Below are 23,161 nucleotides of genomic sequence, written 5' to 3' on the forward strand. Positions count from 1 at the left end.
TCTCTGGGGAACTGGGTGTCCTCTGAGCTTGGTCAACTATGAATGGATCGAAAGAGGGGGGAAAGAGGAGTGGAATGCGAACTAGCCAAAACAACCAACTATCTCATGGGAACCAAGGTCGGTCTCAACTGGTGCCGGCCAGAGACTGAAACTGGTCGCCAAGAAGACACCAGAACACCTAATTGGACAATGTGACTTGTGACACTAGGAGAGGGGGAATCTCTAACGTTTAATTATCCTGAAACCGTAGGAAATAACTAGAGCTGGTTTTAAGATCATCCATGCTGAAATGATGTACTCAATAAAGCAGTTCTTTGAGGAAGCTGAAAGTCTCAGAGTACTGACTCATTTGGTTTCATTAGTCAGAACCTTGACAGGTGAATTTCTGGCAGATGTTTCATTACCAAACTAGGTAGCACCATCAGTCTTTCAGAGATTCTGCATTTGTAAGATTCCTCCAGCTGAGTGGACTAGTTGGCATCCGTATCTCTTTTTATTGGAATGTTATTTTTCTACCAGGGCTGTGGGATGTTTTTCAGCCAGAAGAAAGCACATGCGGGATGGAATATACCTCTGCAGTAGCACAACATAGAGTTTTCCTAGAAAGGGCCTGGATTAAGAGACTTCACAGTCCCAGGCTGGATGGAGGAGGGATGGGGGAAAGTTTCAGGGTACTCACACCCTACAATCTTTCAGGATGTATCTAGCAGCTTAGAATGTTATAACTATAGTCTGGCAAGATTCTGTCTATTTGGTTCAGGCTAATAAAGGACTGGATTTGATTGACTCTTGCTCTCTTCTCTCTGGGCTTGAACCTCACAATGTATGACCTGTGGATACATAATCTAAACAGCCCTAAAAAATATTCAGAGCTTAAAAACCAGGGATGATCAGCCTGAATGCTAAATGTCATTGAATTGACATTTTGTTTAATTAATTAACCAGTCCATCCCAGGTGATACTTTTCTATGCATTTAATTTTTTTCTGTCTTGGTCATCTTAAGCATTTCGAGATAGGATTAGCAGGAGTTATTTTCACTCCCCCCACCCCAGAATTTGAGATGCATTTACTGAATCTGGTGCAAGAATTCTGAGAGTAGGATCTTTTAAGGGTATCCCACAATACATGTACAGGTAATCCTGGACTCATGATGCAATTGAACCCAGAAAATTCTACAGAGGAATTATTGAGTCTGTCATCTGCACCTCTATAACTATCTAGTTTGGTTCTGCAACCCAACAAGATAGACACAGACTTCAACCGATAATTAGAACTGCAGAAAAACAATTACGGCCAACCTGTCTTCCATTGAGGATCTGTATACTGCATGAATCAAAAAGAGGGCTGTGAAAATATCTAAGACCCCTCACATCTTGGACATAAATTGTTTCAGATCCTACCCTCAAAATGACGCTCTGGAACACTGCACATCAGAACAACTAGACACAAGGACAGGTTTTTCTTGAACACCATCACTCTGCTAAACAAATAATTCCCTCAACACTATCAAACTATTCACCTAGGCTGCATTACTATTACTATTAGTCTTCTCATCGTTCCTATCACCCATCTCCTCCCACTTAGGACTGCAGGACTGTAACTTTGTTGCTTGTATCCTTACAATTTATATTGATGTTGATGGTTTCCTGATTGCTTATTTGTACCCTATGATTATTATTAAGTGTTGTGCCTTATGATTCTTGGCGAACGTATCTTGTCTTTCTATGTACACTCACTGAGAGCATATGCACCAAAGACAAATTCCTTGTGTGTCCAATCACACTTGGCCAATAAACTATTCTATTCTATTCTATTCTATTCTATTCTATTCTACTCTACTCTACTCTACTCTACTCTACTCTACTCTACTCTACTCTACTCCACTCCACTCCACTCTTTTCTAAAGAAATTACAGTCATAAGATGTTTGAACTCATAAATTGAGGTACAATGGGACCAGATTTGTAGTTACAACCATTTTTTAACAATAGCCGTTAAGTAAATGGCGTCTTTTGCTGGAAACCTGAAGTAAATGGCAAAAACTGGTAAAATGCATTGCAAATCTCACAGCCAATCATTCCAGGGATTCATTATGCCATCAGTAAGTGCTTTCTATCTAAAAGGTAGTAAATATTTTCTTTTCAAAATCCACACGAGTAATAAAAACCGGGTTGAATCTAGGTAACGAAACCCATCTTGGATAAGTGCATTAAAACATTTAATGAATTGAATTCTGGGCATATATGTATTTATGGTGCGACAGCCTCCTGAATACATTATTCATAGACCTGCTGCCAACTGCGTACATTCTGCTAACCCCAGGGGGAAAAGGGATGGATAGATCTATTTGCTAAATCAAATAATTCCAGAGGTACTTGCTGCACTTTAGCGTTTACCAAAGAAACAATATGTGTACCAAATGATGCTAATGTATCATAAACTGAAGAGTTTCTGGAAATGCAGGCTTTTCCAGAAATAATGATGTTACACCGACTCATGCATATCTCTTAAGAGATAATTATATTCTAATTGCTGTCCTGATGAACTATCCTTTCAAATCATGACAAATAGCTACCAAATCAAAGATATTCAGTAAGCTTCATGATTAAACAGACATTTGAAGTAAAATCCTTCGTACAGGATCCAATCTGTGTCGGTCATCGGGACAAGAGGTTTGGTCTTTCAAGCTTTCGGACATGTGCTGGAGCCCATCCTTGGGGAATGTCTCTCTAGCAGAGTGTGTGCTTTGGGGTATATTCTGCGTGTGGTATTTATACGCCTCCTCGTTGTGTGCGGCTTTTTAGTTGTTGATTGGGGTTCTACGCATAGAATAGCCGAAAGCACACATTCGGGTAGAGAGAAATTTCACTGAGAATGGGCTCCAGTACAAGTCTGAAAGCTCAGAAGACTAAACCTCTGGTCCCAGTGACCGGCCCAATTTGCTTCTGCAACCTTATCCTGGGACACATAGATTTGCCTTCATGAATAGAATAGAAGAGATAGATAATAGAATAGAATGGATGGACAACAGAATAGAATAGATTCATTTAACTGTGTTACTAACTTAACAAACTGTAGTGATTCACCTAACAACCCTGGCAAGAAAGGTTGTAAAATGGGGCAAAACTCACTTAACAAACGTCTCACTTCGCAACATACATTTTGGAATCTATTGTGGGCGTGAGTCAAGGACCATCTGTACATCACAATGGACCTGAATATCTCATCTAAGATACCTTCACCTCTTGCAGTTGATGTGCTTTGCATCCCAAATATCCTCTCTGCCATTGGTTGCTTCAGTTTTGGCCCAACCCAAACCTTGTGTCCTCCCCCCCCGACATAAAACCCACCAGAGATAGAGAACAGCGCAACAGATACATTAGCTGAAATGAAATTATCTGGGCAGGAAATGTTACCCTCACATGCTATTTTTGCTGCAAATGTTTATGCCCATCTGTTAACTGTTAACATGGCTCTGTGCCAATTACAATTTGGCTCTTTCATTAAGGCATATGTACTATATATGTAACTCACAAGCACTCCGCATAAATTAATCAGTTGTGGAGGAAGATGGAGTTTACTGTTATGATCAGCCCTTTAATAATTTACTGAAAGCTTATAATGACCCACACTGTTCAGAAGTGCTCCAATTAAGGTATACATTTAATGGGAAAACAGCCGGAGGAGGATCCAAGCAAGGCGAACAGTCACTGTGACTTCAAGATTATTCCTCTTGCTCATGGAAAGTAATGTGGACATTGTAGTTCTCTCAGAACATGGCAATCCAGGCTGTTAATGCTACTTCTGGGTTCTGCTTTATAATCCCTGGTCTGAAATGGTTGGTGGCTTTCTGAAACATAGAGCTTAGAATCACGGGGGCTGGAAGGGACTTCCAAAAATCCTGCCTTCAAAGAGTTACTTGAAGGTTGCTACTCATCTAGAATATAAGAGGCTGCCACAAAGAAGAGGGAGTCAACCTATTCCCCAAAGCACCAGTAAGCAGGACAAGAAACAATGGATGGAAACGAATCAAGGGGAGAATCAACCTAGAACTAAGGAGAAATTTCCTGACAGTGAGAACAATCAACCAGTGTCACAACTTGCCTCCAGAAGTTACTCCATCACTGGCATTTTTTAAGAAGAGATTCAACAACCATTTGTGTGAACTGGTATAGGGTTTTCTGCTTAACCAGGGGGCTGGACTAGAAGACCTCCAAGGTACTTTCCAACACTGTCCTTCTAATATTTGATCCAGGAAAGCAAGTTCTCTGCTTTGCAGAAAAAGGCAAGTGACATCATGCAGTCATGATATTATTATGCAATTGATGGGAACAATGTTCCATATGCCATATGCTTCAAGATGCAAATGATTAAATCTAGACCATTCTGGCAATCGTATTGTGATGCCTGGGGTGGCACCTACAATATATTGAGGATTCTATTTCAATGATTATAAATATTTTTTCCAATGGAGGTATTATATTTATGGCTGTGTCTGTAGTCTGTCAGGTTACTGACAATCCTACTTCCACTGTTCCACCACAACCCGCTCACATATTCTGCACGTCGCTTCTATTTTTCAACTGCTCACTGTCTATTTTTTATCGGATAGAATTCAGAATTGTGAGTCATGCATATCCATGCCTCATAGTATTGAAATGGCAGATCTGTCTTGGAAAATGGATGATTTGGAAAAGAAGATGACTCCGAGAAAGGGAGAGGAAAGGAGAAAGAGAGGGGATAGGGTAGAGGGAAATGGAAGGGAAAGAAAGAGTAGGAGAGAGAGGAGTGGAAAGAGGAGAGAGGAGAAGGAGAGAGGAAGTAGAGAAGAGAGGGGATAGGAGAGAGGGAAATGGAAGGGAGGGAAAGAGTAGGAGAGAGAGGAGTGGAAAGAGGAGAAGGAAAGAGGAAGGGGAAGTAGAGAAGAGAGGGGATAGGAGAGAGGGAAATGGAAGGGAGGGAAAGAGTAGGAGAGAGAGAAGGAGTGGAAAGAGGAGAGAGGAGAAGGAGAGAGGAAGTAGAGAAGAGAGGGGATAGGAGAGAGGGAAATGGAAGGGAGGGAAAGAGTAGGAGAGAGAGAAGGAGTGGAAAGAGGAGAGAGGAGAAGGAGAGAGGAAGGGGAAGTAGAGAAGAGAGGGGATAGGAGAGAAGGAAATGGAAGGGAGGGAAAGAGTAGGAGAGAGAGAAGGAGTGGAAAAAGGAGAGAGGAGAAGAAGAGAGGAAGGGGAGGTAGAGAAGAGAGGAATAGTAGAGGGAAGAAAGGAGGCAGGGCAGAGGAGAGAGGGAGAGCAGATACCACCCTGCCTCCTTGTGATTGTTAAGATGTAATGGTATACTTGTTATGTATGAACATAAAATAAAAACTTTTTTAAAAAAGAGAGAAAATGGATGACTTGGAAATGGGATGGAAAAATAAAAAAAGCAGAGGTGATAATACAATAAGGAAAATACACTTTTACTTTGGATATTAAAAACCTCAGCATCCCCAGGTTAAGTTAGGCTGCCAAAAATGTAAGCCTTTGGGGGCGGGCGGGTGTCTCTAGTTCAGTGGTAGGTTCTGGATCTTAGCGCGTGCATGCATCTTAGCGCCTCTGCGAGCCTCTGCGACGCTCCAGCTGCTCAGTGGAATGTTGCACAGGCACTGTATGCACCGTGCGCGGAAGTGCTGAAGACTTAAAAGACCGGTAAGTACCGCGGGCGGGCAGGCAGGCGGGCCCTCTGGAGCACCATACCGGAACGGTATCCAGTGCTCCGGGAAGGCTCCGGTATGCCCGTACCGGGCCATACCGCCTGCAACCCCCCACTGCTCTAGTTGTTCACTTTTATTTTACAGATTTATTTATTTGCAACCACCAGTCATTATACATTACTTATTAGATTCTAGGTGGCTTGCAATGTATATATAATGGCTGTGTGTGTGTGTGTGTGTGTGTGTTTTCCAGCCATAACTCTGGAACACCTTGAGCCATTTCAACCAAACTTGGTACACAGATGGCTTAGTGTCTGGAAACAAATACTGTGGGGTGTGTGTGTGTGTTCTGTTAAGATACAGACTGTTGTGCCTTAAAATGGCTTCTACTGTACTGCTGTAAATGGCTTCTACTGTACAGCACAGTGGAGTTGCCATGGCTTCACAGTACTCCACAAGGGGGCTCCCTCTGGTAAGGGGAAAATCCAACATTAGAAATTACATTTGGTCTGGACATTTCCGCCCTTTAAATAAATATTCAGGCAATTCCGGGTTATCATCACTAGTTCTAAATAAATACATGTCAGAGGACCAGATTAAAAAAAAAATCACTTTTACTGTATTTGCCGAAGAGAATAAGCTACACATTCTTTTTGGAATGATAGAATGGTGGGCTCATTCACACCTGGGAAAGCTGAATATTGCAAAGATAGGGAGCTTTGCTTTTGCTATCCTACTTCCATGAGGTGGGAGAAGGGGTGGCAGAACCTGGGGGGCAGGGTGAAAAGAGGAATCAGCCCAGAATCCCTATGCAGCCACAACAAACTAAAGCCAACAATCCTTGAGTGCCTTTGACCCTTATCTAACTCTCACCAGATGTGGACTATTAGTTGAGAAGACTCTTGGGCATATGCTACAGCAATAGATCAGTTGTATTGAACCTTCGTGTGGGGACCTGGGCTTTGATACCTAACATATGATTTCTCAGGGAGTAGGTATTCAGGGCACCCTTTCTCAGTTAAATTGCTTTGGGTGGGTAGATTCAACTTGGAGCAACTGTCCTAAAGGCCTAAGCCATGAAGGCCTTTGTAAGTTATGGTGCATATACCATTATGTTCCAACACTGGAAGTTTTTAAGGGGATGTTGGAGAACCATTTGTTGGAAGTGATGTAGGGTTTCCTGCCTGAGCAGGGGGTTGGACTAGAAGACCTCCAAGGTTCTTTCCAGCACTGTTATTCTATTTCAAGTAGATGTCCAAGGGCACACAAAAAAGCATCCTGAACATAAATTGTTTCAACTTCTACCCTCAAAACGAGGCTATATAGCACTGCACACCAGAACAACTAGACACAAGAACAGTTTTCCCCCGAACGCCTTCACTCTGCTAAGCAACTAATCCCTACAATTATCACTGTCACTGTCAAATTATCTACTAAGACTGTATTACTATTAATCTTCTCTTCATTCCTAGTACCTATCTCTTCCCACTTATGTCTATAACTATGTTGCTTGTATCTTTAAAATGTATATTGTTTATTTGTTTCCTAGTATAATTTGATTGCTTATTAGTAACTTATGACTATCACTAAGTGTTGATCTTATGATTCTTGATGAATGTATTCTATTTTATTTTTCTTTATATACACTGAGAGCATATCCACCAAAGACAAATTCCTTGTGTGTCCAATCACTCTTGGCCAATAAAGAATTCTATTATATTCCATTCTATTACATAAATATACATTCAAATAGAGTGATGCAATGTAATTATGATTTTGCCTGAAAATAAATCCAAAGAACTATTGCAATCAGTTCTATGAAAGAGCAAAGGGGCTTCTCTGCTGTTATTACTATTACTGGTTAATGCTACATAGTGCTTTGGGGAAATGCTTTATATAATAATTTGTAATAGAGTTTTCTTCGTACAATGAGTCTATATTGTTTCTATAGAGAGTCCTAGGGAGGCAAGTACTCAGCTGACCTTTTAAAGCATTACGTTCACTTACTATCCAGCTGTGAGAAATACAAAGCTTCCTCTTGGATCAACTAAGAGCTTTTCTACGGCAATATTCCTAGCGTAAGAGCTTCATTGAAAGAAATATACTCAAAGTCTGAAAACACCATCCAATCCCATAGAAATATTTTCATCCTTCAAAGAACCATTTTTTCTCAAAAAGAACATTTCTGTACATGCCCCAAACACAATTTATCACAAGCCATGCCCAATTTTTGTCATTTTCAGTTTAAATACTTTTTGTTGTCATTAGGCTTAATTCCTTGAAATTTAATGCAAGGCAACCTGGGGAAGAAAACGTACATTGAGAATTATTTAACGCTTTCTATTTGAACGGAAGGCTATTGGGAAAATATATTGAGACCATACTGAGAGCCAAGGTGTGTTAAGGTTATACAATGTTGGGATAGAAGACCCAGATTGCACCCAAATCCACCCAAACTCAGAAGTTAACTTTGGCCCAATTGTCCCAAAGTTGCTTTTTCAAGAGGCAACTGGACTTTCTGTTTTTTCTTTGAAGATGTTTAGCTTCTCATCGAAGAGGTTTCTTCAGCCCTGACTGGATGGTGAGGAATAGAAGGAGCTGATGAAGTTTTTGGATGAGAAGTGAAACGTCTTCAAAGAAAAACCACTTGCCTCTTGAAAAAGTGCCTTTGGAACAACCATGACCTTGATGACTGAGAATCTCCATAGACCTTTGGATCAACTGCTCTCGTCCCAGCTTAACCCACTTCCTAAGATTCTGGTGGTGGGCAATGTCTTGCCCTGTGCTTTGATAGAAGAGCATACCAAATAAAAACAAGAAGAATGTTCAGTTGAGCCTTTAAAGGAGGATTTTACAGGTCACAAAAGATGAGAACAAACAGAACTCCAATGGAGCAGAGGAAAGAAGCAAGTCTGGCTCAACAGCCAGAGCATGGGCATCTGGACCAGACAAGGAATAATGGATGGAAACTGAACAAGGAGAGATTCAACCTGAAATAAGGAGAATTTTTCTGACAGTGCAATCAACCAATGGAACATTTTCAGATTAACAGAATTGGAAGGGACCATCTAGAACCTACATCTGCCTCTACCTAGGATTGAATTCACAACCTCCTGATTGTGAGGCGAGAGTTCCATCTCTAGGCCACAGCAGCTTGCTCCCACCTCTAGGCCACAGCAGGTTGAACAGAAGTTGCCTTCCGGAGCTTCATCACTGGAAGCTTTCAAGAAGGAACTGGACTTCCATCTGTCAGAAATGGTGTATGGTCTCCTGCTTGGGCGGAGGGTTGGATTAGATGACCTACAAGGTCCATTCCTACTCTATTAATGTGAATCTGATTACGCCTTTTGGGCCGCCCAGTCAAGCCGGCGCTCAGCACCACGGACAGCTCCCTGCGCTTCCGCCACTCCCCGTCGGGTGTCGCTGCGGCTCCACCTACCTGATCCTCGCTGCTGCGGGAGGACTATCGCGGAGGCCGGCCGAGGCGAGGCCGACGAGGCTGCTGCTGCCGCCGCCGCCGCGGCAACGGTCGCGGGGCTGGAAGAAGAGGAAGAGGCGGCGGCGGCGGCGGATGCCGAAGACGCCGAGGAAGAAGAAGAAGAGGAGGAGGAAGAGAGGGAAGAGGAAGCGGCGGCCGCAGCGGCAGTTTCGCCTTGTGCCGGGAGGAGGCGTTTGTCTCCCAGACCCGGCTCGGCCGTGGCTCGCCCGGGCGGGCTGCTTCTCCGCGGGCCGCTGCTCTGGATGTGCGAGACGGCTTCGGCCGCCTGCACGTCGGGAGGAGAGAAGCGCGCCTGGACCCGCAACGCCGCCTGGGCTTTATGCTCCTGCGTGTCTTCGTCGCCGTAGTCCGACACCCGGCACTCGTAGATGCCCTCGTCCTGCCGCCGGACCCCCGACAGCCGCAACCGGTGCGAAATGTCATTGCCCTGGACGCGCACCGTCTGGAAAGAGGAGAGAGAGAAGAGGTTATTTAGACGTGGTGGGTCCGCTTAACAACCGTTGTTATTAGGATACCAAGCACGGTGAGGTTTCTGCGGCGAACACACCGCAACAAAGTGATCCTTAAGAGATTTTCTATTCTCTCCTGTTGAGTTTGTGGACTGAGAAGGACAAATTAGGAAAGAGGAAAGGGAGCAACAGTGGTGTCATAAGAGCGAGGGTCTCGGGTGACTCTCGCCCTCCCTAGAGTCCACCTTAAAGCCAAGGGGGAATCGCGGGAGGCAAAACCAAGATCCATTGATGTTCATACCCAATGCCCAAAGGTGCCCTCACCTATTCCTCCTTGAACTCAAGGGGACTAGCTTCATAGTAGACAGTAGATAAAAACTCTTTTCTTTTGGGAGAGGCAGAACAAAGCCTGAAGGTTGTGGACAGTAAGATCACCTTCCCATCAGAGCAACATGCAAAGGAGAGAAAGGAGGACAGAAGCAGCTTCTGCCAACTTATTCCATGCCTACATGATACAGTTCTAACCATGAACTCCCTTCCCTAGTACTAGTAGCCCTCCTCCATCCAGCACACTCAGATATTTTGGACTGTGCAAGAGAATAGAACAACAGAGTTGGAAGGGACCTTGGAGGTCTTCTAGTCCAACCCCCTGCTTAGGCAGGAAACCCTGTACCATTTCAGACAAATGGTTATCCAACATCTTCTTAAAAACCTCCAGTGTTTGGAGCATTCACAACTTCTGGAGGCAAGTTGTTCCACTGATCAATTGTTCTAATTGTCAAGAAATTCCTCCTTAGTTCCAAGTTGCTTCTCTCCTTGATTAGTTTCCACCCATTGCTTCTTGTCCTGCCTTCAGGTGCTTTGGAGAATAGCTCCAAAGAGGGAGAATGACACCCTCTTTTTTGTGGCAGCCCTGGAGATAGAAGATGGCTTTTTTCAATGTTTTTTTTTTCAGTAGACAGGAATACTGATTGGAGCTGATGGAACTTTGAGTCAAGGAACTCTAGTGGGAAGGAACCACATTAATGGGCTTCTGACTGATGATCTTCCATTGGTTATTAGATCTTTTTGAATCCATCATGTGTTGAGCATTGGACCTCTGTCTCCACAGCCAGAACTCCCATGGAATCTCCCAGGCATGGCCTTTTGTATCAACATGTCACTGGCTCCTCCTCTTCTGTGCTGTGACTCTACCCCCCCCCCTTTTTTTGTTTGCAGCTGATCCCACAATGTGTCTGTCCTAGGACACATTCTATTTTGGGGGCTGAGAGGTTGAGATGGCCTTATTTCCCTATAGCTTTCCCTTCGTTATAAATTGCTCTGTGCAGTCAAATCTAAAGAAGATTTAATGAGGCGAGACAATTAAGCAGTCAGGCAAACATGTTGTGCAATTCAAAGTCCATTTCATGGACCAAAGATCTACTAATCATACAGTAGGATGGTCTCAAGGGCTGGGAGAGAGGTAGCAAGAAGTAAAGTTAGTCTTGCTAATATCGTAGATTTCTTAAACAAGCAGCATTTAACAGAATAACAGAGTTGGAAGGGACTTTGGAGGTCTTCTAGTCCAACCGCCTGCCTAGGCAGGAAACCCTACACCACTTCAGACAAATGGTTATCCAACATCTTCTTAAAAAACTTCCAGTGTTGGAGCATTCTCAACTTCTGGAGGCAAGTTGTTCCACTGATGAATTGTTCTCACTGTCAGGAAATTTCTCCATAGTTCTAAGTTGCTTCTCTCCTTGATTAGTTTCCACCCATTGCTTCTTGTCCTACCCTCAGTTGCTTTGGAGAATAGTTTGACTCCCTCTTCTTTGTGGCAACCCCTGAGATATTGGAAGACTGCTATTCTGTCTCTCCTAGTCCTTCTTTTCATTAAACTAGACATACCCAATTCCTGCAATTGTTCTTTAAGCCTCCAATCCCCTAATCATTTATGTTGCTCTTCTCTGCACTCTTTCTAGAGTCTCCACATCTTTTTTACATAATTATATTATGCTAAGCCCTGGCTTGTTTTATCATGATTTATGACACCAATGACAAACACATTCCCTCGTTGCCTTAAGGCACAAATCAAGATTGGAAAATGGCAAAGACTGGTTTATTTACAGAGGCTGAAACCCAAGCAATGTTCACGACGGGGTTACTAAAAAAAGCCACGGCTTGAAAAATCATCTCGTTCTTTGATTCTCCTACTTTAAGCTAACATATGATGCCTTTCGGCAGTGCCCTTCATCTTCCAAATTGAATTGTCCTCTTCGTGAATGAAATGCCTCCCCATTGTTAGTCTTTGCTTATGTCCATTTCTATTTCTCCAGCCTATAGTTGACTGTTTCTAAAGCTCTGATTTCTCTCCTCCAAAAATCAGCTACTAATTCCATTTCCTTCTTCCCTTAATTAAATGCATCTCTCCACTACAGTCAACAGCCGGGCCGTTAATCCTAGCCATTCCCCTTTTCAGCAACAATGCATTTAAAATATATCACCTGTCAAAATATCAGCCCCAACGTGCTGGGCTTTCTTAATCCCGTCTTCATCCTTTTACAGAAAGAAAGGGATCCAATCACACCCAGACACTCATTCTGTGCTTCTGTTCCCCAGACTAAAACCCAGGGCTCCTTTCTCCTCGTTAAAATACCAACACAGTGTCTCCATTTAATCCTCTCTGCAAAAGCTCAAAAAAAATCTCTGCCAGCTGACTCCCCCCCACCCCACAAGATTTCTCCTTTTTCCCCTCCAAAAAAAGAAAGAAAGGACAGGAAAAGAAAAGGCGAAAGCGGGGGAAAAGGGAAAAAAGAAAAAGAAAGGAAAAATTGAAATGCCTTGGGTGTAATCACCGAATTATAGCATCACACAACTAGAAGAGACCAATTCAGTCAAGTCTTCTTTATCCTATTCAAGGTGTGTAACGTATCAACTGTTCTGTTAATTTAATGAAATGAGATTTTAAGCATCTCGTAGATTTTGTCTAGCTGCTCTCCACTTAAAACCTGGATCTTACATCGTTTCCATTGTCTTCAGACAAAAAAAAAATGGCATACCTCAATTTTTTGAGAGAATTATTATTATTCCTGTATTTGAATAGCTCATAACTTCACAAGCAGGGTCTGGCAGGGTTTAGCTAGCATGACTAAGCCCACCTTAAAGTAGGGACAGAGTAGGCGATATATATAACAGAAGGGTGTTTCGAAACAACAAGCGTAGTTCCACTGAAATATTGTCTAAATGAACTTGACAGAGGTGGATGAATGATGGATTAGCCCCCGAAATCTAAGGTGCAATCAGCCACAGGGCAAACCCATGCCAGATCACCCAGCAGGCCCAAAAGAGTATGGGATCATTTTGTTAGAAGAAGAGAAAGCAGCTTGGAAATCAGAATGAAAAAGAAAAAAGGAAGAAAGAAAATGAGGGAAGGGAGATGATAGATAGATAGATAGATAGATAGATAGATAGATAGATAGATAGATAAATATAGATAGATAAGAAGGGATGGAGATATGAAGATAGGAAGGCAAATACAAGGAAGGAAGGAGGGAGGGAGGGAGAGAAAGAGAAGAAAGAAAGAAAGAAAGAAAGAAAGGTGAGAATAAACAATTTCTTGATGGAGGTATTAAGAATATTCATTAAAATGAAAAAAGAAAATGAGGGAAGGGAGATAGATAGATAGATAGATAGATAGATAGATAGATAGATAGATAGATAGATATAGATAGATAAGAAGGGATGGAGATATGAAGATAGGAAGGCAAATACAAGGAAGGAAGGAGGGAGGGAGGGAGGGAGAGAAAGAGAAGAAAGAAAGAAAGAAAGGTGAGAATAAACAATTTCTTGATGGAGGTATTAAGAATATTCATTAAAATGAAAAAGAAAATGAGGGAAGGGATAGATAGATAGACAGACAGACAGATAGATAGATAAAGAAGGATGGGAGATATGAAGATAAATGCAAGAAAGGAAGGAAGGAAGGGGGGAGAGAGAAAGGGAGAGGGAAGGGAGAGAGAAAAAGAAAGAAAGAAAAAGAAAGAAAGGAAGGAAGGCGAGAATAAAAGGTTGCTTGATGGAGGTATTAAGACTATCCATTAAACCCATCCCCTCCAAACTACACAGATTGTTGTATTTTAGAGGAGTGGGCTAAACCTTTGCTCTATGGTGTTCTGTATCTGTCCTACCATTTCTCCAACCATCCGCTTCAGACATTAAGCACATGATGAAACTTTAGCAAACCTTGATGAAAAAGATGCCTTTGAATCTTAGTAAAAACAATGGGGCCATTTCCCATTAATACATTGCTTGTGGAGTCCTCTTTTCTCCATTAACAGGCAGATATTTTTCCCCCCATTGAAGCAAAACCCAGGCGTTTTCATCCAAATACATAGCATTCCCATCTGTATCTCGAAGTGGTACAAGCTTAGAAAGGAGAGAGTATCTAATTCTTCTGAATGTATAAATAATCTGCTCCCCAGGTAGGCAGCTGGTGGCCCTACCTCTACATGAAGCTCTTGGTCTAAATTCATGTGGTCCTTGGCTCAGTTTCAATGTGCGCCACAAGTTATTAGAGTAAGCCTAGCACAAAATGATCTACCCTTTTCCCACTGCGAAGAGGAGGAGAGAATGAAGAGGTCCATGCTTTCTACCCTGGCTCCTCCCAACAGTTGTTCTGACCTAGGCTTCCCCAAAAAGCACGAGGCAGAGTCCTGGTCCCGACAAAACCCCTTTTATTAAACAAATGTGAATTCCTCTCGTTCCCATTCAGCAAAGGCCTGGCAAACAGTCTTTCAAAGGAATATTTATGACTACAGACCTTATCTATTCTCGGAAAGCTGCCATGTAAATATTGTCCAAATGAGGTGCTGTGCCAGGAAAGACTGGGCACAGAGTCTCTGAGATTCACGGACAGATCTTCACACTCCTGAAACGAATCTAATAACCGAACGAATGAATTGTTTCCTGCAAAAGCCCACTCCCCTTTCGCTCCTATTTTACTTCCTATGGGAGGGGCCAATCACCTTCCACCTGTGGCTTTACTCCCAAGTCCCCCCCGATTTCTGTTGTTCTTTTCTTCTGGAAGCTCTTCCTAGGCGCACATTGGGAACAGGCTCTAACTGTTCCTCTGCCTCACTGCTGTCTAGCTCCCAAGGCACCTGATCACTGCCAGATGGCCTCGGTCCCGCCTCTGCCTCTAAGCCTTCCCCAGCCTCCAGGACTGTCTCATGATTCTCCCCAACCTCCTCACTGTCTGACTTGGCTGCTGGCTGGCCACAACAACAGTGGCTTATCTCCCTTTAAACATCTCCGGAGGGGTGTGTGTGTGTGGCTTCCTAATGTATTGGCTTTCCTTATTACAGGCTGAGACTAGAATTTGAGGAGATGAGAAACCCCAAGACAAATTTGTCTCTCTACTAGCTGAGGATCAACAGACTTCAGGAGGAAGGTGGACCTTCCCAAACTGTCACCTATCTACATGCCAAAGACAGACTCTGCTCTATCAGCAGGGCAATTAGCTGTTTAGAACGGCCTCGCCGTTAATTGATAACGAGCATGCAATGAATGGATAGGAAGGCATTCATTTCCGAACGTGCTCAATTATTTCTGCTGCCTTTGGTGCCTCTTTGTCCATTTTCAGGGCAGGTAGAAATCTAACCTTGAGGGACCACTGCAATACTTTAGACAGACAGCCCCATGCAGGCAACCCCCCCATGCATGCATTTTGATAGGTACTTACGCTGATCTTAGTTGCATCTTTATTGGTTGCCTGAAAAAGAAAAGGAAGGGGGAAAAATTGAAACAAGAGACTTCTGAAGATCAGGAACAATGCTTCTTTCCCTCTCCACAAGAATTGAGTGGATGGTATTTCTCAGAATCCTTTTATGTGGTGCTAATTTATTTGGATTGGGAGTAGACTCTTAGGTTAGGTTAGGTTAGGTTTATTGCTGTCCTTATATGCCGCCCTTCTCCCAAAGGATTCAGGGCGGCGTACAACATAAAAAGACATATTACAAAAGTTAAAAGAAAGATTAAATAGAATATCCAAAAAACCCAATAGACATTTTCCTGTTATCGTAGAGATAGCAGCCAGACTGGGTATGCTCCGTCCATTAACCAATCGGACTGAGTCTACACTTATGATGTCATGGGGCCTTTGTGGCTCCTCCCCAGTTTCAGACTCAGTCCAACCTGGACTTGCTGTGAGAATTGATCTCTCCTCCAAATTATTTAATTGTATCTTTAATTGTTGAATTTTTCCAAAAAAAATTGTTGTTCCTTTAAATTGGTTCCTTAAATAATCCTTTATTCTACAAATTGGAGGGAAATTCGAAACTGATCTTTGGCTGCCTCTCCTCAGCCATCTGATTGCCTGCGGCCACGAGTCCACTCAGGAAGCCTGCCTTGCAATCAGATCGGCCAGCTCACACGCTACGGCTCCACGGCTGTTTCCCCACAGCGCTCCTTGATTCTGGGCACTGTGACATAATCCTGTCCATGCCCTCGGGAGTCACAGGGTCAAACTCATCCCAGATAGTTTCCACAAGATTCATCCCTGTCGACTCGCCCAAATCTACCCAGTCAGAGTCCAAGCCTGTCCGAATCTGAGCGATTTTATCCTGCAGATACTGAACAAATTCCTCAGCCCTACCCTGCAAGTGGTCTTCCCCAGTTCCTTGATTAAGTAAGAAGTGGGTCATCCTAAACAGGGTGGCTGGGCAGTTATCTGCAGACATGATGAGAGCGAAAAAATGTTGCCATTTTGCCGCTTTTATTGCCACTAAGTAGGATTTAATATGAATTCTTACTAGTGTTTGGTTGGATTTGGACCGGCTGGCCCTCCAATCACTCTCTAGGTGTCTTTTCCGGTGTTTCATCTCCCAGAGCTCATCTGAAAACCAGGGAGCTACCCGGGATCGGCACTGGGTCAGAGGCCGCAAAGGCACAACGCCCCAGTGGCCGTCCTATCCCAGGCTTCCGCTAGGGCTTCGGTCGAACTGTGAGCAAGGGATTCAGGAAAAGTCCCAAGCTCCATCAGGAACCTTTCAGGGTCCATCCTAGGGCGGAACCATCTAATCGGTTTCGCCTCCCTGCGGCGAGGGGTAGCAGTATGGAAGTCAAGCCTAAGGTGGAAATGATCAGACCATGACAAGGATTGGATAGAAATATCCCCTAAATCTTAACTCATTGGGTAGATGGTCTGGGTGAACCAGAGCTGAATTGAGAAGATTCCTGTTATGTAGCAATAGCAATAGTACTTAGACTTAAATACTGCTTCACAGTGCTTTACAGCCCTCTCTAAGCAGTTTACATGGTCAGCATATTGCCCCCAACAATCTGGGTCCTCATTTTACCCACCTAGGAAGGCTGAAGGCTGAGTCAACTTTGAGCCTGGTGAGATTTGAACTGCCAAATTGCAGGCAGCCAGCAGTCAGCAGAAGTAGCCTGCAGTACTGCCCTCTAGCCACTGTGCCACTGTGGCTCAGTGTAGATTCAGTTTTGCTACCAGAAAGCTGCAGCTGAGGGCAAGAAGAGCTAGAAATCACTTAATTTATTATATTTCAAGCAAATACAATTCCAACAGGCATGTGAAATTGCAATGGCATGAAGCGAGGAGAAAGACCTGGCATTCAAATATTAGCTTTGAAAATCAATTTTCCTACCGTGCAATCATTTTAATGTCTTTATACGTTATTTAGCTTTTCTTCCCACCCTGCAGGTCTGTTGTCAAAGCCAACGAAAAGAGGCTCTTTTAAATGCCGAGCTCACCCATCCAAAGAAGCTTTAAGAACTCAAGAGAAGGGAAGGCGGCATCCGCGTCCAAAATGCAAACTGTGAAAAGGATGGTTTCAGGGGCTCTGGAAGGGCATTTTCTTTTGGGGCATTGGCAAGGGAAGTCGATAAAAAGTCAAAATGGCCGTTGTGACCACATGATGCAGGGCTCAGCCCTTTTGGCATGTGGCAGATGTCAAAACAAGGGCAGGGCATCAATCACAGTCACAAACCCCTCTGTTTTGTCCTCTGCAAATCAACTGTTGGGTTGAGCCATGCCAGCGAAAGCTCTGTTTGTGGACATATTGTATCTTGATTCTGGCCCCTAGGAGGTGAATCCAATAGGTCCTTCTCAGTGGAGATACCTCAACTATGGAATGGCCTCCTGAGTGCAGAGCACTTGCCGAAGGAAAAGATAAAAGTCTGTTCAAGTCAAATTCAGTTCCTGGAGGTTTCATAGTGACTTCCACCAAGGGACATCCACAAAGGGGATCAGGTTGAGGAAAGAAACATTGGGGCATCATAAAACAAGTGATGGTCTTAATACAGTGCCTTGAACTGATACCGGAAGCATTTTAGTTGCTGGCTGATGGATGAATTTTCTTTTGACCTTCTTATTGGATTATTAAAAACTATCGTGCAACAAAGCTACACATTTCTAGAACAGAATTACAGAGATGGAAGGGACTTTGAAGGTCTTCTAGTCCAACCCCCTGCTTAGGAAACCCTACACCACTTCAGACAAATGGATATCCAACATCTTCTTAAAAACGTCCAGTGTTGGGGCATTCACAACTTCTGGAGACAATTTGTTCCATTGATTAATTGTTCTAACTGTCAGGAAGTTTCTCCTTAGTTCTAGGTTGCTTCTCTCTTTGATTAGTTTCCACCCATTGCTTCTTGTCCTGCCCTCAGGTGCTTTTGAGAATAGCTTGACTCCCTCTTCTTTGTGGCAACCCCTGAGATATTGGAACAATGCTATCATGTCTTCCTAATCCTTCTTTTCATTAAGCTAGACATACCCAGTTCCTGCAACCGTTCTTCATATGTTTTAGTCTCCAGTCCCCTAATCATCTTTGTTGCTCTTCTCTGCACTCTTTCTAGAGTCTCCACATCTTTTTTACATCGTGACGTGGTTCCTTTTTAATATTTTACATAGCTTTGTACACCCCCTTGGAATGTTTTGACGGGCAGCCTATTTAACAAACACGGAGACAAACAGCAATAAGTTAGTAGAGAAAGCCACCCAATGTGAAGTGTGAACTTTAAAGCGTGCAAGTCTGCTTTTTTTAAAAAAAATGCACCAATGTAGCTACTGCAATGAGAAAAACACGAAGACCGAAATACACACAATTAAACTATTCTGCATCCTTTAATAAAGGTGCACTTCGTGTTTGGAGATATTGGGGAGAAAAAAAGTGGACATTGCATTAGCGTGCAATTTTCCTTGATAGCAACTGGCTGTGCCACCACTATATTGGCAGAGAGCAAAGCTAATTCAGGCTAAGAGCATCGCTCTTGGTGAAGTCAGTTTTGATCGGCAGCAAGTGGGTGTCAGTGTTTCTTAATTAGAGAAAGGCTTTGCAGCAGCATCGTCCAAGTATAAATGGCTGATACATTCCTTGTAATTTTTCCAGAAGAATGACATTATTTTCCAATAAAATAAATATCTCGTGGTCTTTCCTTTTGGCTTGAAATAGTGGGGAAATTGGGAGCAGGATCCTGGCTCAAGAGAGGAGTGGTGCGGTGGCCTAGAGGTAGAGCTCTCGCCTCACAATCAACAGGATGTGAGTTCAATCCTAGGTAGAGGCAGATATTTCTCTGCACAGAGAATATATCTGCTGAACAAAACTCTGCATTGGCGACAGGAAGGGCATCCGGTAGATAAACAGCTCCATTCAGTTGCCCAGACGTCACCCCACAAGGGATTATTGGCAGTGGTGAAATTCAATTTTTTTTTACTACGGGTTCTATGGGCGTGGCTTAGTGGGTGTGGTTTGGTGGGTGTGGCAGGGGAAGGATACTGCAAAATCTCCATTCCCACCCCACTCTGGGGCCAGCCAGAGGTGACATTTGCTGGTTCTCCAAACTACTCAAAATTTCTGCTTCCAGTTCTCCAGAATCTGTCAGAACCTGCTGGATTTCACCCCTGATTATGGGGTTATTAAAAGATGATGGTGATGCTGGCTTAAGAGAGAGAGAGAGAGAGAGAGAGAGAGAGAGAGAGAGAGAGAGAGAGAGAGGGAGAGAGAGAGAGACTGTCTTAACTGGTTCCAATTGATTAGGAGCAGGGTCAAAAAAACTCAAGATGGCAGCTGCAACTCTGAGAACAAGACCTCTTCTTTTATTTATACATGACACATATTAAAAAAAGAGGAAAAGGGATTGGATAGGAGCCGTGTTGGTGCAGTGGTCAGAGTCCAGTAATGCAGGCTACTGTTGCCTGCCAGCTGCCTGCAATTTGACAGTTCAAATCTCACCAGGCTCAAGGTTGACTCAGCCTTCCATCCCTCCCTGGTTGGTAAAATGAGGACTCAAATTGTTGAGGGCAATAGGCTGACTCTGTAAAACTGCTTAGAGAGGGCTGTAAAGCACTGTAAAGCTGTATATAAGTCTAAGTGCTATTGCTATAATGATTTTTCCTTTCAATGCTCCGAGAACTTTGATATGATCTGCCTTCCCTTCCAGCAGTCCAGAGTTGCAACAGAGGGAAAAATGTTGTATTTCTCCCTTCTCCCCTTCCCTAAGGAGGTACCTAAGAGTCCAACTAATAAGATTGTACTAAGAGCTGTGATGGCACAGGGGTTAGAATGCAGCATTTCAGGCTAACTCTGCCGACTGCCAGCAGTTCGATCCTGACCAGCTCAAGGTTGACTCAGCCTTCCATCCTTCTGAGGTCGGTAAAACGAGGAAGTTGAGGGGGCAACATGCAAATAATGCTTACACTGTAAGCTGTTCAGCACTTACAACCCTGTGGAGCAGTATATAAGTCTAAGTGCCATTGCTATTGCTAACTCTGAACAGGTATGGACAAAAAGCTATACCTCTCAGCCCCACAGTCCAATGCGATAGTCCATTCAATAATCCTTTCACCTAACTGCTTTTAGATCCTAACATTTAGGACAACTTCTTCCAATAGTCTGCCTTCCAGATGTGTTGGGAAGGCAACTCCCATGATTTCCACTTGAGTAGCAGTGGTGGGATTCAGCCAGTTCGCACCGGTTGTTAACTTTCTAAGCAGTTCGGAGAACCAGTTGTTGGAAGAAACCTCCTTTTGTTTTTCCCCACTTTACAGGGCTAATCTTGTAAGGAAGGCAGGAAGGAAACCTTTATTGCCCTGCTTACAGAAACTGCCTCTCCAGTTAACCCTCATTACATTGTAACAGCTAAGGTGAAGCGTCCATCGACCTGAGTGATGTTGCGTTGGTCATGCCCACCCAGTAACATGACTACTGAACCATGCCTACCCAGCTGTTCATTAGGGCAGAGAACCTGTTGTTAAATTGTTTGAATCCCACCACTGGAACCCATCATAGTCAGATGTGACACTGCAGAGAACCAGTCAAGCTTGGCTTGACTCAGTGCATTCCATGCATCCAAAGAAGGTCTCTCATCAACATGGAATTGTTATTTTCCTTGCCGGTTCCATTCTCTTAACATGCCACCCCACGCCAAGAGCAGCTGGTGGCTGGGTGCCTGTAGGCTTCGCAAATCAATTCCAGCAATCCTGGCATCTCAAGGGAGGTTGAAGACTCCAGAGGATTGCCTATCAGTCAGAGACTCGGTGAGCTGCCCGGGGTTTCAGATTTTAAATAAATACTCATTTGCATTCTGAGCCATCCTGCATCAACTTTCCATGCTCTGTTGGCACTGCAGTGTTTACGTACCCATCTCTCGTGCTGAAGTAGTCAAAAGTCAAACAATTACACACAATTGTGAGAAGTTGGCAAGGCTAAGTTTGCAAGAAATGGTCAGGGGAAAAAAACAAAAATGGCAGGTCATCCAAAAGAAGAGCCCAATGAGAGTTGGGTGTCTCTATTGCCATGAAGCATTGTTGACTGTCCGACAGGAGACAAGTGGAAAGCCTAGAGTGGCAGGATTATGGAGAGAGGCCTAGAGTGGACTTCTCAACCAAGCCCAGCATGATTTGCAAGGCTGGAGCCTTTCCATTGTACTATGAGCAAGGAATAGGTGCCAGGGCGGAGCTATGCAAATGAAGTGCAGCCCACCCTGGACCTATTCCGTAATTCTCAGGACATCTGACAGAGGCGGGGATGGCTGAGTGTAATTTTCTGGGAACCAGCTGGAGGGGCAGTGAACTTGCACATCCGTCACAAAGACAAATAAGGATTCCCACCTCCGTAAAATTCATTTTTTCCTTCGTCGCACGCAGGTGACCATTTCCTTTGAATGCAATTGGGGGGTTCAGGGTGCGTTTTCGTGCAAAACCCTCCCCTTATTCTATGATTGGAGGGGATCAATAGATTTTGGTTCAGGATCTGTTGAAATCCATTCTACAGAGGGTCCTGGCTGCAGGAGGATCCATGGAGGGTAGGGTTTAAAAAAAATGCCAAGATGGTGGCAGCTCAGAGCTGCCATTTTTTTTAACTTTTCTGATTCCATGCCTTTCCCCCCACTGGGAACCCCTGTCTGATCATACACCTATAGAGCCATAGATTTTGTGAGTGGATCTTTAGGCGGTTCTCATCCAGTCGATGGATGATCAGCGGTCTTTGCTGGTGCTCATGCGTTAAAGGTGAGCGAGCCCCTTCAAACCCAATGCCAGCTCAGAGCTTGGCTTCCCAGAGCTGCTAGGAAAAAGGCTCTTGAAGTCTTCACCTGCTTCCCTTGGACTACATTTAATTATCACATGTCAAGAAAAGACATAAATCATCCCTCTGCAGAGATTGCCCGCAATGTCTCCGGAGGATGGACATGCACAAGCCCAATTGAGTTTAGAAGCGGGGGGGGGGGGGGAACCCACAACCCTTCAATATTTAGAATGAATCATCTGCATAGTGAACTTTATTTTGTCAAACAACAACCAATCCTTTAGATCGTGTTGATTTATTTATTTATGAAGGGAGGGAGGGAAGGAAATAAGGAAGGAAGGACAGAAGGAAGGATACAGAGAAGCATGGAAAGGAGGAAGAGAGGGAGGGGGGATGGAAGGAAATCAGGGAGGAAGGAAGGAAGGAGAAGGGAGGGAGGAAGAGAGGGGGGGGAGGGAAGGAAATAAGGAAGGAAGGATGGAAGGAAGGGGAAGGGAGGAAGAGAGGAAGGGGGAGGCAAGGAAAGAAGGGAGGAAAGAAGGAAGAATAAGGAGAAGGGAGGGAGTGGAGAAGAGAGGGAGGGAAGGAAGGAAATATGGAAGGAAGGAATGGAGGATAAGGAGAAGGGAGGGAGGAAGAATTTAATGCATGCTTAACAGCAATGAATTTTAAGCTCTCAATACGACTAGCTGATTGGCTTTGCACAAATGACAAAACCTTCTTTCCACACAAATAGGGTTCAGTATGAGAATCAACCTCTCAGTTAATGAAAACCTAAGTACAAGTGTTGAGACAGGAATGGATGGATAGGTAGACAGATGATAGATGACAGGCAGACAGACCACCGATGATGGTTAAATACATACAGTATGAGATTCCAGTCAAACATCATCTTTAAAAAACGTCTCATACCTTCTATGTCTTCTTTCCACTTAAATCTCACCATTTAATTATTATTGGTCAATTTTAGGTAGGTTCCATTGCAAACAAACAAGCAAAC

The 23,161-nt window shown here is 43.7% G+C and overlaps 1 protein-coding gene across 1 annotated transcript in view; it reads right to left on the bottom strand.

Moving 5' to 3' along the window:
• The window catches only part of VSTM2B (V-set and transmembrane domain containing 2B), a 48,140-nt gene that overhangs the window by 18,774 nt on the left and 6,205 nt on the right, over positions 1 to 23,161 (bottom strand). The window contains exons 3-4 of the mRNA XM_081963242.1: positions 15,357 to 15,386; positions 9,129 to 9,630 (exon numbers count right to left, since the gene is read on the bottom strand). Of these exons, the coding sequence (XP_081819368.1) occupies positions 9,129 to 9,630; positions 15,357 to 15,386 (532 nt within the window). The remainder of the gene's footprint in view (positions 1 to 9,128; positions 9,631 to 15,356; positions 15,387 to 23,161) is intronic.

The sequence above is a fragment of the Natrix helvetica genome, assembly GCF_964273705.1.
Source record: "Natrix helvetica genome assembly, chromosome: 10".
NCBI classification, from domain to species: domain Eukaryota; kingdom Metazoa; phylum Chordata; class Lepidosauria; order Squamata; family Natricidae; genus Natrix; species Natrix helvetica.